The 17,028-nt window shown below is 37.6% G+C and overlaps 1 protein-coding gene across 35 annotated transcripts in view; it reads right to left on the bottom strand.

Annotated features, from left to right (window-relative positions):
• The window catches only part of cacna1db (calcium channel, voltage-dependent, L type, alpha 1D subunit, b), an 84,382-nt gene that overhangs the window by 64,276 nt on the left and 3,078 nt on the right, over positions 1-17,028 (bottom strand). For all 35 annotated transcript variants that reach the window (XM_023956439.2, XM_023956440.2, XM_023956443.2 and 32 more), the window contains exon 3: positions 15,216-15,321. In XM_023956439.2, coding sequence (XP_023812207.1) covers positions 15,216-15,321 — 106 coding nt within the window. The remainder of the gene's footprint in view (positions 1-15,215; positions 15,322-17,028) is intronic.

The following is a 17,028-nucleotide window of genomic DNA, read 5'->3' as shown; positions in this document are numbered from 1 at the left end:
ATTAAGTTCAGATGTTTGTCAATTGGTGTTTAATTGTTAATAAAAAATGTTTTTCAAAAAAGACATAAATTGTGTTTTTGTCACAACTGCCAACAGTTAAATGCAGTTCATTGTGAAGAGTGAAAAAATGTGCTTTTGCAAACTGTGAGAATGTTTAAATATTTGAAGTTATGAACGAAGATAAGAGATAATATCACCCTTCATTCCTGACACAGTGAGGACATTTTCACATCTTAATGAAGAGCAACTTCTTTCATTGGTTTAACGGTGTCAGTTCAGTACAAAAACTCAAAGGCTTATGCAGCATTAACGAACATCATAATTGAAAGGAAAATGAAATCCAATACATAAAAAATAAGAGATCTATTCAAACAAATTAGGAGAATGTTTAATATCTTGTATACCATGTGCAAAAAAGGTTTGACAGTGTGGATTTGGGTCTAATTTTAATATAATCTCAGTATATTCCATAACAACATTTGACCACAAACTTGTAAATGATCTACTTGCAATACTCCTAAATTGGTTATTTGTTTATTAGCTGGTTACATCAGAGGTGACGTGCTCACACAAACAGAAAGAAAACAAACTACGCAACCTTGAATGTACAGCAGTCTCACAAGGTTTACTTAAAATGTTTACACAAGACACGCATGAACCACCTTTCTTTGTCATGGCGTTGTAGCTCAGTAAACAATATCTTCTCTCTGCATGGCAATGCAAACACACACCCTGCTTTCATTTCTCCTTACATGCACACATGCATGACACACGATAGGAGTAAAGATAAGAGGAAACAAAACAGGTGAAATCAAGCCTTAAGAGCATTAACCATGGAGTTTTTTCATCCCCCAGAAAGAAAAAGAGAACAGATTCCTACTCTGCTGTCAACTATTTCTGTTATTTCAAAGTTCCCTTTTAGACACATCTTATTATACTCAACATATGTAAGGTTTAGAACTTATTAATTAATGACAAAAATTCTTATCAGAAAGTATTATTTCTTCTTTCAATTCTTATGTTGACAGAAAATCTGGAGTACCATGATCTGCCATTTCATATTGTTTAGAAAATTAGATTAAAAGCTATTCTTAAACCTGTCAGAGTAAACTTTATCCATTTACATGATAATTATATTAAGATTGGTACACTAAAGAAACAATTTTTTTTAATCAAATATGAGTTATTTTCACAGTTCATTTTCTACCCAGAAGTAAGACGACTAAATCTCTGAGGCACCGCCTTTCACTTCTTGTGGGTTCCGCCCATTTCATGACGTCAACCTAGAGTCGGCCTCTGTAGCATGTCTGCGTTTCGCCTACGAAAACAAGCAACATCCAAACTTTCTAAAAAAGGATGTGCAGATTGTGCATATAAAAGCAAAGCGTTTAGCCGATTCCGCTAGCTCAGTGGAGAAAGTGAGTGTCTGTGTTAGCCTGGGGGCGTAGCTGGCAGTGCAGACGCTTCCTGGAACGGGCTGTTCTCACTCATCTACGTCGCCCACTCGTTATCGTGGATTTGGAAAGGCTGGTGCTTGGAGCTCATGTTTTTAGAGGAATACTTAGAAATGCGTCAATGGAGCAAAATACCACTGTGGGATTGTTTTTTTTGTGACAAATTAATATTATAATACAATTATTAGCTCAAAAAGTTGATTTTGCATGTTAGAGACCCTTTTAGACAGTGGTCCCAACCTGTTTAACACCATAGACCGGTATGACGTCACAAAAAACTTTCACGGATTGGTCTTTCAATTGTAGGCGGAAGATTATTATGCCAATATAACGATGAAGGAGGATCAAAGACGTGGCAAGACAACCCTTAAGGTTCCATTTTGACACGCAAGACATTGTACTTCGCACAGGTGTCATCATCCTCTCCCCTTCCCACACTCATGGTGCAAAATAGAAGTACTGTTTATTAAATGTAGCTTTCTTTTTATTGGATCCTGGCTGGGCGTTTTCCCTTTGGCAAAGAAACTTTCAAAAGACGTTTGTTTTTTACTCATTTTGCTAGTTCCTGGGTTTTATTTTAGCGGTAACATATCACATGACCACATAGACTGATATAACAGAGAATCGGGCTATTTTTCCAAATAAAACAACTTTCAGATTCTGAAATAAATAAAACGGAAGTAATGTAAGCTATTTTTTCCTTTCTCTGTGGCCCGGTACCAAATGACCCACGGACCGGTACCGGTCTGCGGCCCGGTGGTTGGGGACCGCTGCTTTAACATGTCTGACCGATTATTTTCCTCTTTTGCCTGATCAATCCTGTACACATGAACGTCATTGTGACTGTCAGGAATGGCTCTGGACCATATGCTGAACTTCTAATGTGATCCAACAGGTTACATAAACCTAACAATTCAAAGAATAATGTTTAAAACTGTCCAAATATATAAGTCTCAGGGAGAGTCAAAAGGCAATACAAACTGTTTTCACCATGAGCCCAATGTGTAAAAAAAAAAACATGTTTACATTTTGCCAGGGTGTTCACTGTTTTTTTTAGAAATGCACAATATTCACGTGTGCTGTGCATAGTTATTTCTGGGAAGAATATAAAAATGAAGACAAACATCCATCCAGCCTTAAACAGTAGCTTTGTCTATGAAGCAAAAAACTTTGGGCAGCGGTGGAAGAACACCGGCTTAAGATCCAGTATCAACCAGATAAGACATTACTAGAACTGATGACAAACATTTGAACCACTATGGTGTCCTTCAGAAAGGCTCCTTACACCAAATTGCTACAGAGGATCTGTTCAGCGGCCACAGATTTATCTGAGGTTGTACACCGGGAATGAATGTGAAACAGCATGTGTGAACAGGATGTCCTTGAAAATAAGTCACTTTTTAACAGATTTCCCCCTGTAATAAAAGAGGCTAAGAATTGGTCATTCTGCTTTTGTAGGGAAAGAGTAAAAACTTTTTCTTATTTGATTTACTTTTTACATAAAAACAACAAAAATGAAGCTAAATGAGAAATTTAGAAAACTGTGTGAGGATCTATTTTCACATTTTTTCCCCCAAAATCGACTTTTAAAAAGCTTTGCCCATCATCATAGCATTAACAAGAAGAATTTAATAATTAGCCTGTATTTTAGCACTTTAGAAAGGAGAATTGACAAAAACACAAACACAGCACAAGAAAGGCCCCATGAGACGATGACAACAGTTGAAGCTGAGCGAAGAGACACACCTCCTCAAACACACGTCATGTGATTGATGGAGCAGTCTGCTGCTTACTGTGGCTCTCATCCCCCCAGCTCCCTAAACCTTTAATCCCTGGCTGAGAGCAAAACGTTCAAACCTGACATTCTGAGCTCAGATTTGCAGCAAAAGCAAACAAAAATAGGAAGAAATTAACTGCAGAGTTGGCACAAATGCACAGAAGGAATAGTTATGAATTATATACAGAAACTGTGCTCACTGAGCTGACAAACACAACATGAAAGCACCCATGTGAAGACAAACAGAACAACCCAGTGTGGACAGATGTTTCGACCTCTGGAGAATGTTATGCACTAAGCTTTCAGAGCCTGATAAGGTGCTCACACAGACCGAGACCACACAAACACTAAGTTACCCGATTATAAATAAGATAAAATCCATAACCACTCGTCCAAAAAATACCTCACAAATAATACCGGTGTGGTGGAAAGTTCACCGCACACACATCCACACCACACGTTATTCTATTTAGTCACTGAAAAATTACTTTTGTTATCAACATTTCCAGAAGACTTAATGAGAATAAACAAGCTGAGTTCAGAAGCTTTCTGCTTTACCTCTGTGCCATGAATGAAGCACTCCTGCTGCCGTGTGTGTGTGTGTGTGTGTGCATGACTTTAATCGGGACATTATGGGGCTTGTTACCATGGTTTTACCTTTAATATCCTACTCTGCATTAGGTAAAAAGACTATTTACCCTTTGATCTCTGGCTCACGCTGTTCATGAGAAGGTTCACCTGCATGCAGTTATGATAAACTGCACTAATGAGGACAAACTGCACACTGAACCAGTCAGACGCACTAAAAAGAAGCACCCTCACTGATCCAGAAAGACCAAAGAAACATCCATGTAAACATGTTATGGTGCCTGTCTATATTCTATATTCTACATCTATGTCTAGATTTCTGAATTGCATACAATCAGCATTTTTTATCCAAGTACATAATGTGTGAACAAAGAAAGAGCACCCAATGAACTTTGCGTTAAAAATAGTTATCCATCTGTCTAAAAAATACATTGTCTATTACTGTACAAAGAATTCATGTTTTTATTACACGGAGTGCAAGGACCCTATTGTAATTACAGATTATCCTTTTAAATTTAATGCTTACAAAGTTCTATTTTATTTGAGTTTTTCTGTAGTTGTATGCTTGTATTTGGCTTCTTTTACTTTTTAATTTTATTTTCCAATAATTTAATGACTAATCATCCTTACTAAGTTTGATAAATCAATGTGTAAAAATATAAATTTCTTTTGATTGTCTTCTTTGTTTATTTGTTTTTTTAGCTTGTTTGAATTGCTTAAAATAAACCTATTTCAGTCCAAATGTAATAAATTTAGCCTAAATAAGACCTAAATAAGGGATCATTCCTTATATAGATTCCAGTTTGGACTTTGGCTTTTTAGCAAGGTCATTCTATGGTCCTTAACACAGACATGCCCTCTGACCTCATCAAATTTAATCTTTCCAATATGATTTTATAGGCTCCAGTTCATATGCTAATCCAGTGGGATTGTGTTTACGTGTTGCAGACGGATGAATCAAAGCATATTGTTTTGGCATCATAGATGTTTAATCCCTAAATGTATGTGATTCACTTTGAAAACATGGCTTAGAGATGCACAGACAGAAGTTGGTAAGGAGGCTAAACCACCGTTTGAAAAGAGGCGGCAGGGACAAGCTTAGGCACAAACATTCACTGATGTTGCACACATTCACTCCAGATTCTCACATCGTACGTTCATAGAAGATTGTTATGGTTAAAGCGGTAATTACCATGTCTTTCACTGGTCAAGGGAATCTACTAAATCACTAGACAGCTTGATAGGATATTAATGATCCTCCGCTCTGCACAGTAAGAGGAGGTGATGGGTGGAGCAGGAAGCTGGGAGAGTTACATGAATACGATGAAGCTGAGAAGTGAATGAAGACAATGAGGCAATTATGAAGACAGAATAATGCAGTTAAGAACTGAGCGTAATGATGATGGTGATGATGAGAAGATGAAACAGTTCTGAGAATCATGCATATAACAAACAGACAAAACCAATGCAGTTCTCCAATTTCTGTTGTGCTTATTAGCGTGACGTTTTTGGAAAAAAAGAACTTGAACAGGAGACAGTGTTTTGTGATGACAAAAAGATCCCAAATTCTGTTTTCAGTCATCTTCTACCTTTATTTTTAAAGACCCACATCAATTAAAATTGTGTTTTTTACTTGTTCTTGTGGCATTTTTCTCATGATGGACATATACCGTAAAAAGAAAGTTGTTTGTCAAGTTTCAAGTTGTTTCTATTCAATTCAAGTGTTTGTCATTCCAATCCATCCATATACCGTAAATTCCGGACTACAAAGCGCACCCGATTACAAGCCGCACCCACCCATATTCACGTGTTTGACTGCTTTTATACATACACAAGCCGCGTCAGAGTACAAGCCGCGCATGTGATAGCCGATATTGTCATCCTGACAGATCACGCCCAGCATCCCAGAGTGAGTGCAATTCATTAGCACATTGTGGGTGGTGCCACCTTTGCCTCTGGGTCACGTATTTGAGTGTATCGACATCTGACAAACAGCATGGACCTATATTCTGTTCACAAGTCCCTCAGTTATGGTGTTTTTATTTCATTTTTTTTTTTACTTATTGACAATCTAGGTATCTAACATAAAATTACAAACAGTAACCATATAATCAACATTACATCCCTCAGTTATAATGAGGAAATTTACATCCGCGATTCCACATTTCCCATGAGTCTTAGGGGCTAAAGGCGGGGCCAACGCCCGGCTCGCCATTCTGTTGTACGTGTTTAAGAATTAGTAGTAGCAGCAGTGCATGGAGGGGTGAACGGGAAAAGCTCTCCTTCCGCTTGTGTCGCGGCAGCGTTATGGGAGTAACAGGACTGGTTAGAAAACACAACGGTAAAATACAGCAGCGGCGACTGAAAAGCGCGCGCCTCAGCGCGATACGCGCGCCTCAGTGCGGCGCGTGCGTCAGAATTCAGAAGCCTCTGCGCTCCGCTCCCGCCCCGCGCGCTCCTTGTCTCCCCTTCCTATCTACTCCGACACCTCTGGCCAGGGCAGCTTCAAGGAGGAGCACTTCGTCCCCGTTGCGCCGGTGGACGGAGCAAATCGTTTCTGTGCAAAGCAATCGGACTTAATACTGTACGTTTTGTGTATGAGGGGCGGATGCGTTGTTACGTGTGGGAGCCATCAGACTGCCATCGGCCCCGCAGCTCAATCAGCAGGAGAAGATGTCTCCAGCTCACACGGAGGCTGTGAGTTTTTCAAAGCAAAATTCCGCTTTTACGGTTTCCTTAGAAACCGTAAATGGAGTGTACATTCACTCCATGCGCTGTTCTCTCCGTCACGCAGCAAACCGGCTTTTCCAAACCCGTTGGTGACGGTGGACTTTTTTACGCTGCTTTTAACGATTGCTTTTAACTTGAAAGCTTCATCATAATGTAGCGGCGATCACGTGCACGTTGGGTCTAATGGCCCCAAAGGATTCTGGGATGCGGCCGGGCATGCGTGTTTCGTTTTGTTGAACCATGACTGAAGTGTCTAAGACCTGAAGTCAAGTCCATGCTGTTTGGCTGCCAAGAGGTGTGTTGAAAAAAATGCCTCGTGCTTGGTGTTAGAGAATTCAAACTATTCACTGAGTTCTAAAATACGTACATGGCGGCCGCCAATTAAATCCATAAAATAGCCGCGTCACTGAAAAAGCCGCAGGGCTGTAAGCGCAGGAAAAAAGTAGCGGCTTGTAGTCCGGAAATTACGGTAAATATAAATACAAGTAAAAGACCACTGGAAATGCTTTCAAAATAGATGATTGGAGTGGGACTTCAAGCAATGGTGTGATTCCATTGCAGGTTTCACCCTTTATGCCTGAATTTATTTTGAATGGGATAAAAAATATTCTTCAATGTTTTTCTGTTCAAGGTGATGCTAAACTAAGTGAAGTCCTGAGTCTGGATTATATGAAACGCTGCAAATTACCAACATACAACATGAAGGGGTTAAGGGTCAAAACCAAACAAAGTCAACAAAAAGGCTATTTTTACATCTTTGGTATTAGAAATTATACTTTTTTCAAAGTATAATCTAAATTAAACTTTGAAAAAATATACTTTTTTCCCCCAAAAAAATATTCCTAAAAAGCCTAAAATGTTTTTTTGAATACATTTAACATAAATAATAAAATAATTGAAAAATAAATAATAATAAAAACATTTGTGTGACGTTATGAACCAATTGCTGCAATAGGAATGGTGCTCTTCCAGAAATGGTTTCCTCAAACACAAATGGTCTTACAAGATGATAAAGTGTTTTTCTTTTTTTTTTTAAAGGTCAGTATATGGTCTAACAAACAACAAAAAAACATCTGGTAATATCACACATATGCATTCATATATGACAACTACATAATGGATTGATTATAACTTCTTTATTATAAAATTTTGGACAGTAGTGACCGAAAACTTAGGTAATGCAAATTTGTTTTTACTAAGGAAAAGTTCTCAAATCATCGAAATGACATTTTTTCTGGTTATGCCGTTTAGTGTCAATATTGGACCCTTTTCTGGTTATTGAAGTCTGCAGTTGTGGGAATCTATTTTTATGATCAAAACAGAAAACCATCTAAACTCATGTAGATGGTTTTTGGTGACGTTATGGTGTTATTGTCCTATCAATGCCTACAACCCCTATAAGAAGGCTTATCAAATGAAATCAAGAAGCTTTTTTTAACTCTGGAAAAACTACATTTTTAACAGATAGTAATAAAACAGTAGGGGGAAATTTTATATTTTCGTTTCTGTTTTGATTATGTGCATTAATGTTGTATAGATAGGGTAAAACGTTACTGACCAGAAAACCACACAAGGCAGTAGAATCATGTCTTAGCTGTTGCTACTAGGGCTGTGAGGATAACCGCATCACCACGGTGATGACTCATCACCACACGTCACCACACGGTCCTATTCTTTTTTGTTATTGAAAGTTCTGCATATGATGTGTGATTTGATTTATAATAAACACATTCATCTTTGCTAATAATTTACATTTTCTGCGAGTCCTGTGTTCAAACTTCAAGGGCTTCTGGGGGAATTTCCATTGTGTTCATGGGGGGGGGGGGGGGGGGGGGGGGCAAGAGTCCCGACACCGCGACTCTTGCTGCTTCATCACCGTGGTGACCAAAAATCCCACCCCGTCACAGCTCTACTCCAGAGTGCTTTAATAAAAAAAAAAAATCAATCACCGTTCTTCTGGGGGAAACAACAATCAAACAACAAACGTGAACGCGCACCCCCAACACACTTGTGCGCGCTCTCACTCACTCTCGCGCAGCACACGCTCCTGCCTCTTTGCACACGCAGCGCGCTGACACACATACACATTCTACCACTCCTATATTGTTAGTTCATTAGTTAGATAGTTAGTTAGTTGTTACTTTTATTTGTTGATAAAGAATAGTGCGTTGTAATTATGAATTGTATTCATTTGCGACTTGGCCGCCGGGGGATTTTATGTTCGGCGGCGGTGGGGGGGTGCGGTTAACTGCAACACCACGACTCCTGCTGCTTCATCACCACGGTGATCAAAAATCCCACACCGTCACAGCTCTAGTTGCTACTATGGGACTTCTTTATTTTCTCAGTGGGCATGTTTAAAGTTCTTTTTTTGATTATCCACACAAAGTTTGAACCATTCAGCAAAGGACGCTCAGCTACTTTGCTGCCTTTTATCCCTGCACTGCAACAGTCAACCGGAATGTAGTGTCTTCCTAAATCTGATCAACTGAACACACTTGACCTCATCAGCAGCCATTGGGTTTACCAGAAAGCAGGAGGTTCTGTATTTGGATCTAAAACTGGGCCCCCTGATGGGCAGCAGCATTTAAAAAGGTTAAAGTGATGATTTAACTGCGTTAAAGTTCAGTATGAAGAGCAGAGCACAGAGTATTCTATCCCGCTGACTGCTGACAGTCACTTGATACAGTGAGCTATTCTACCACCCTCCATCCTCACTCTGCAAGCACCATTTATTTGGTGAAGACTAATCCATGGCACAGCTTAATGCCCTACAATTTTATCTCTCCCTCACACACACACACGCATGCATGCATCCATGCATGCATGCATGCATGCAGACACACACACACACACACTTTCCATCCCTTCTTGCAACCTGTAAGCCTCGTCCTCACACAATCTCCTGCACAAAATAAAGCTCGCTTAATCTCACATGATCACATAGATTCACAACAGCCGCATTTCTTTATGGAAAGCACTTCCAAGATCACCCAGTCCTGAACACAGAGTTCTTCCTAAGAGGGCAGGCTCCACTGGGACAGCATTTCTCATGTTTACAAATTCTTTCATGAAGAATGATGCCGTAAACTCAGCTCAGAAATTATGGACAAAATAAAAGTAATCAAATTGTCTTCATGATTTAATTATTATTAATAACTGGTTAAAGATGGTGCCAAGAACAGTTATCATCTGAATATTTTGGAACTTGTTAACTAAAGCTGCACTTGGAATAAAAAGTTGCAAAACAGTCAGGCAGCAGCAGGGGCGGAGCTACGGCGCAACAAAGTTTTGCCTCCCATTTTAAAAAAATCAGTATTAGTATCATTATTGACAAAGATTAAGAAATCATCAATACAACGTTTTTTAAGCATTGCAATAAGAACAAAAGCTTTTTTTTTGTAAAATCTTCAGCCCCTCAAATTATTTGCTTCATTACTGAAACTGAAATGTGTATTTTTGATCCTTTCATTTGCAATGGCCGTCTACTAAACTGTAGTCATTTTCCACTCTTCCAAAGTCTTCTGCCCCCCCCCCCCCCCAAATATAAGATGTACTAGCACCACCACTGGCCAGCATACAATAAAAGCCTTCTCCTGCAACAGTTTGGTTAGTCTTCTTATTTTTAAATTTATATTTTTTATATTTTTGGAAAACAAAATCTTTAGCTAATGTAAAAGTAACATGTCATACAAAAAAAACTACAAAATTATAATACTATTCTCTGTCATATTTTCCATGTTTAGGCAGGAATACTTTTTTTTAAATATTTTATATTTTTTTTATCTGAATAAAAGATGCTGTTTTCCCAGACAACAAGTTTCTTTGTTACAGTGTGAGCCATTCTTAAAAGCTACAGCGTTAACATAACAGAAAAAAGGTTATACAAAGCCTGCACTTGATTGTGGACCTTTCACCGTCCACTGCCTCGTCTTTGCTCCTGCTCCTATATTTGGCTGTGGATCCTGCCTCTGGGTCGTCTCGCGCCCCCAACCGTCACCAAACTCCATCTGCATGAAGCTCATCTGCTGGACTATTTAAGCATGTAGTTGTAGAGTTAGATAAGCCAATTCTTCTCTAAGAGTTCTGGTACATCGCCTGTCTGTCCTGGGGGAGGATTCCTCCTTCATGTGGACACCCCTGAGGTTTCTTCTTTGTTTTTTCTCAGAATCATTTTTTTTTTTTTAGGAGTTTTTCCTTTCAGATGAAGGTCTAAGGGCAGAGATGACCACTTTAGCTTAGTGCGTTTACTTTAGTTTAGCAAATGCCTATTAAATGCTACGATTTCATGTTTATTATACGATTACATGTATGAAGACCATTGAGGCGACTATTGTTGTAATACTGGGCTATATAAATAACATTGCATTGAATTTAAGGATGTTTTAAAACCCAAATCAAAAAAATATTTGAATATTTAGTTGAGAAAAGATAAAGCAAAAGCATGAAACAAAACTCAGGAGACAAAAATAAACCTGTTCTAGTTTATTAATCAATCATCAATGTTGATCCATCTTTTAGAGATAAATGCATTGACAAATATCAAGTTAATATCCCTGCAAACCCAATCTCCAAAAAGGTCATTTGAATTTATTAAATGAAAGAAATACTCAACACTTTGCAGATTTTTTAGAATTTAGATAAGAACAATGTCAAAGGATTTTTGTGGGGGTGGCTAAAGCATCACAATCACATTATAATCCACTTTACAGCTCCACTATTCATTTGGGCTCAGCGATCAAGAAGTTGTAGAAATAGCACCCCTTTATTTCTTTTTTTCTGATAATTCTCACTTAAAGATTTAGAAACACAATTAGAAAGGAATCAAACTGCTACAGTTTTGGAGTGTGTGGGAGTATCTTTCTGAGTGTCCAGTGAAATATTCAGAAAAAGGAAAAAAAAAAAAAAGACTGGGTGTCAGTGACTAAGTAATTCATTTTAATTCAAAAGTTTACAATTTGATTTGATTTCCGTTGCAACACGATGCAATAAACTAATTTTTGAATCACATTATCACAACAATTTTAATATGTTCTTAAAAACAGCTTTCACATTTTTTAATTTAAGATATATTTGTAGATTTTTTCTTTAATTTAAATTCTGAATTCTTAAAATATGCTTAAAAATAAAAGAAATTAGAAAAAAAAAATATTGGATTTAATGAGTCCATAATGCATTTACTAAGTGAAAATTGATTAATTTTGATTTTTTTATTTCTAAACCCAAACCTGCACTGCAAAAACCGAATCTTAAAAAAGTTTTTAAAAAAAAAATTATTTCAAGAAAAATGATCTTTTTTTGTCTTGCAAGAAAAATAATCTCATAAAGAAACTTTTTTGAAGCAAAATCTTAGTTTAAGAAAAAAATGACTGATTTTCTTTCTCAAAATAAGAATTCTTGGTATTTTCGTATCCCGTAAGCGGATCTTTTAGCTTATTCAAAAAAAGATTTTCAGGTGAGCAGCAACAGGTCAAACTACAACCTTTTGCAAACTGTAAGAAGTGCTGGTTTAATGACAAAATTTTAAAGAAGTTCTTTAAATCAGTTGTCTAAAATGTGCATTTTATCAATTGACTTCAATTGTAGTGATCACACAAGCCATTAAAGATGGATCAACACACAAAAACTTTGTATTTGGCAGAGAATTCTAATTCTCTATTTATATGGTAAATGGTGTTTAAGTATACAGCTTTTTTCCACCTTCATTAATACCCAAAGAGCTTTATAGTCCCATATCCCTGTCACACATGCACACACACATTCACACAGTATTGGTAGCAGAGCTGCCATGCAAGGCGCTGAAGCAATGTGAGGTTCAGTGCCTTGCTCAAAGACACTTCAACACATGGGCTGGCAGAGCGGGGACGAAACCTGCCACCTCCTAAGCAGAGGTCGACCGCTCTGAACCACAACCACCTCAATATGCAGAGTGTGCTGCTAACCCAAGCATCATTTAAAACACAAACAATCAAACTGTTTGCTGATTCTGAAGCCATCACCACATATTGTTTTAGTCGTTTACCACCGTTCTGCTTTTGCGCCATCTTGTTTTCTCCTCTTTGCAGATCTATTATATGCAGGAAAATCTGTGACTAATGTGACAACTGCTTCACTGCAGGTCTGCTGTGCTGACTGTTCATCTGAATTCAGAGGGTTTAAACACAGATTTAAATCATGTTTGAGTAAATAGACATTAGAAATGCAAGTTGCAGTATCCTAAAAAAAAAAAGAACACCCCCTGGTTCTTACTTTGCAGATGACAGACCACAGACACAATTTTTAAAAATCCTCACACCTACTGTACTGTACATTGTGTGGTGAACGATGAGGGAAGACTTGGACAGTGTGAACAATCCCCATCTGTTGGTGGAACATGCTGCTTTCCTGTGTTCTTTTCCCACTCGCTGAAACAAGCCCTTTTCCAGATCACAGAAAATCCTCTGAGGACACTGCAGGTTTGCAGAATTAAGCGACAAACCAGCATTTTTGCACTTTTTTTTAACAACACAATCAGTTCACTATGAACTGCTGTTGTTGAGTAGCAACACAAAGCTGATGTTTGGTGGAACAAACACACTTCCCCCCCTCTGAACTGCTGAATGGTCACTCCTCCGCTCAGTCCCTCAGCTGTACCTGAAGGTGGCGAGGATGCAGCGAAAGAGATCAGAGGGAAAAAGAATTGTGGAATTTGTTGCCACTAAAATTCCGACAATTGTCATAACAAAAAAGGCACCAGTTTCCCCTGACCTTGTGCACAGCAATCATGTTACTCTTATTTCAGTTTTATTCAATTTATTCCCAATTTAATCTGCTTTATTTCCTTTGGTTGCATTTTATTAAATGTCTTATCTTTTTTTTGTCATTTTCAGAACTTTAAATAGTTGCTGTTTGTACAGCATCAGATGAGATAAACATTTTATCCACATTTTAAGCTTTTACCTGAAGGAAAATTTGAAGGCTTGTAATATTTGTAATTAATATCGAAGCTGACAGTACTATCATTTTTCGAACAGATGTTGCATTTGTAAGATTTTTCATTTAAAATATATCTTTTCTTTTTAGGAAGAGTTTAGAAGATAATGATCTTAATGTTTCATTTATCATTCTTGTTCATATGAATTTGATTAGCCTTTTTTCTTTAAAGTTTAAATAGTGCCCTCTCTCTTTAGACATGCATCAGAGTGAAGTGAATGAGTCTTCAAACTGTTACAGTGCAGTGTGTTGCCAAATCAATTCACATGCATGTGTCAAATCACAAAATAATGTACAAGTAAACAAAACAGGGTACTTGAATTGATAGGAAATTCATTAAAGCCATTGGCTTGTGTGGTATGACAGTGAAATTCAAACTAAATATTTCTAAATCATAACAAGATGTCCAATACTGTCACTTAACTTATTTTTAGGTTCACAACTAAATCATTGTCTCGATTCAAGGCCTTCCAACATGAAAACAAAATCTAAAAGGGGAACCATGTGTAAACAGTATGGCTGAACTTGCACAGGTCATTTATTACTCAGTTTGTCTGGCAGGTAAAAAAAACACCAAAGAAATTAGTAATCAAAATATCAACCAAATACTAGTATGTTCAACTCACTTTAGTATATATTCATGTAGAAATATAATCAAAATTCTTCAAACAAACAACCACTCATAGGCAGCAAATTTGTCATCTTTAACCAAACAGTCAATTATTTTAGAATGCTGTAACATCTAATCTCAATTATTTTATAAAAAGGTAAACTAATGATTAATGCTTTGTTTAAGTTGTTTACTGCAGTTTTCTTCGTAATTGCATGGGCGATTAAACATGCCTGCCGAGTTGTCGCCTCTGTTAACAGCTGTAACACGCGGGTGGATAACCTGCTCGCTGAGTGCAGGTGTGTGTGCGTAAGAAAGGGTTGCAGTCACACACCAGAAATAGTGTGTGCCAACAGAACAATGAAACCTGACACATCAATCCAAATATTGCCGGGAAAGTCCTGTGACGAGACTCGCATATCCAGCTAATCACTGTGCAAAAGAGGGCAGCCTTTAAATCCCGCTGGGGAGGCAGACTGCCAGCAGAACCAAATGTCGGCTTCACAAAACAAAAAAAGGACTTCTGCTCTTTAGCTGGCATCATCACAAAACCTTACAGCCAACGCATTTCTGTTCAATCAGGATGATAGGAAAATCCAAATTGTGGCAAATGGAAAAATATTTCAGGAATTAGAGAAAAAACAATTATTCAAATAACACAATATTTCAAGCCAAACGTACTAAGACTTAAGCCAAGAGAAAAAAAAACTGTTCATCATGAATCTAGCTCTTCAGATTATATTAAAGTTCAACTCCTCCAATAATACACCTAATTAAATCTCTCTAAATATTAGTTTCCCTAAAAGGTTTGACATCTTTTTAAATGAAATGCAAATACAATTAAAAAGTTGTCATGTGATCATGTTTCAACACAAAATCTATAATATGCTGGAGTGTCCAGTCCCCCAAGTTATAACAGCATATTTGAATTGCAATGGTTTAAAAGAACTTCTAAAATAAAATCTCTAAAAAAAAAAACATAAAGATGTGATTTTTATGATGCACACAGGCGCCGAACAAAAAATATGCCATAAAGGACGTTGAGGTTGCAAAGCATGCTACAGTCCATGCATGATGTACTCACCAGTTCCTGGTTGGTGGAGTTGGAGTCATCTCCAGGGAAGGGGATGTAGATGGCTAAGGCCACACAGTTGGCAAAAATAGACAGCAGTATAAAGATATCAAACGGTCTGAATGGAGACTGTTAAGAAATACAAAGGCTGTGATTGGGAACATAAAGAAGTATCAGTGACACTGTAGTCATAAAGATAAAGAATTACTCCTGTTGTTTTTTTTTTTAAAGAAACTGAAAAATCAAGAAATTTATGATACAATTATTTTAAAATGGGGTAAATTTGTTTAAAACGACATGTTACAGTGGGGCAAAAACGTATTTAGTCAGCCACCACTTGTGAAAGTTCTCCCACTTAAAAAGAAGAGAGAGGCCTGTAATTTTCATCATACTTCTACTATGAGAGACAAAAAGAGAAAATAAATCCAGAAAATCACATTGTCTGATTTTTTAAAGAATTTCTTTGTAAATTGTGGTGGAAAATAAGTATTTGGTCAATAACAAGAGTTCAACTAAATAATTTGTTATATATCCTTGGTTTGCAATGACATCAGTCAAACTTTATCAGTAGGTCATCACAAGGTTTTCACAAAATGTTGCTGGTATTTTGGCCCATTCATCCATGCAGATCTCCTCTTAAGCAGTGATGTTTTGGGGCTTTTGCTGGGCTAACACAGACTTTAAACTCCCTTCAAAGATTTTCTATGGGGTTCAGATTAGGAGACTAGCTAGGCCAATCCAGGACCTTGAAATGCTTCTTATGACGCCACTCCTTCGTAACCCTTGCAGTGTTTTTGGAATCAGTGTCATGCTGATTTACCCAGCCATGTTCCATCTTCAATGCCCCTGATTATATATGGAGGTTTTCATTCAAAATCTGCCCCATTCATTCTTTTCTTTACATGGATCAGTAGTCCTGGTCCCTTTGCTAAAAAAACAGCCCCAAAGCATGATGTTTCCCCCACCGTGCTTTACTGTAGGTCTTCTTTGCATGGAACTCTGCATTCTTTCTCCTCCGAACAGATAGAGTGGAGTTCTTACCAAAAGGTTCTATTTTGGTTTCATCTGACCATAGGACGTTCTCCCAATCCTCTTCTAAATCATCCAAATGCTCCAAATGCCCAGTCTGGTGCAGGTCAACAATTTTGTTTCTGGTGTCCTTAGACGGCTCTTTGGTCTTGCCCAAAGTGGATTTTGGAGTGAGACTGTTTGAGCTTATGGACAGGTGTTTTTTATGTAGATACTGAGTTCAAACAGGTGCCATTAATACAGGTAGCGAGTGGACAACAGAGGATCCACTCACAGAAGTTTCAGGTCTGTGAGAGCCAGAAATCTAGCTTGTTCGTAGGTGACCAAAATCTTATTTTCCATCATAATTTGCAAATAAATTCTTTAAAAATCAAACCGTGTGATTTTCTGGATTTCTTTCTTCATTTTTTCTCTCATAGCTGAGGTACACTTATGATGAAAATTACAGCCCTCTCTTATCTTTTGAAGTGGGAAAAATTGCACAATTGGCGGCTGACAAAATACTTACACTCTGCTGTTTTCTTTATTGATCCATTTCAAGGAAAATCATGTTTTTTTTAACATGTTTTTGTAGCATTTTTCTCATGATTGGGTGGACTTGTTCCACACCAACAGTCCTGCCCAAACCTCAGGGGCAAATTTCTGATGAATTACTGGTGCTCTGCAGAACCTATGTCCTAGAAATTCCTTTTATTTAGTTTTTGTCTAAAAACAGCATAATAGTAACTAAAAGAATATTGGGAAAACGTATACAGTATTTAATAGTTAAATAAATGATCGGAGTGGGACTTCAATG

This window comes from Oryzias latipes, chromosome 7 (assembly GCF_053564925.1).
Source record: "Oryzias latipes strain Hd-rR chromosome 7, Olatipes_Hd-rR_3.1".
Lineage (NCBI taxonomy): Eukaryota > Metazoa > Chordata > Actinopteri > Beloniformes > Adrianichthyidae > Oryzias > Oryzias latipes.
The sequence above is the reverse complement of the archived record's forward strand: the minus strand, read 5'-3'. Positions and strand labels throughout refer to the sequence as shown.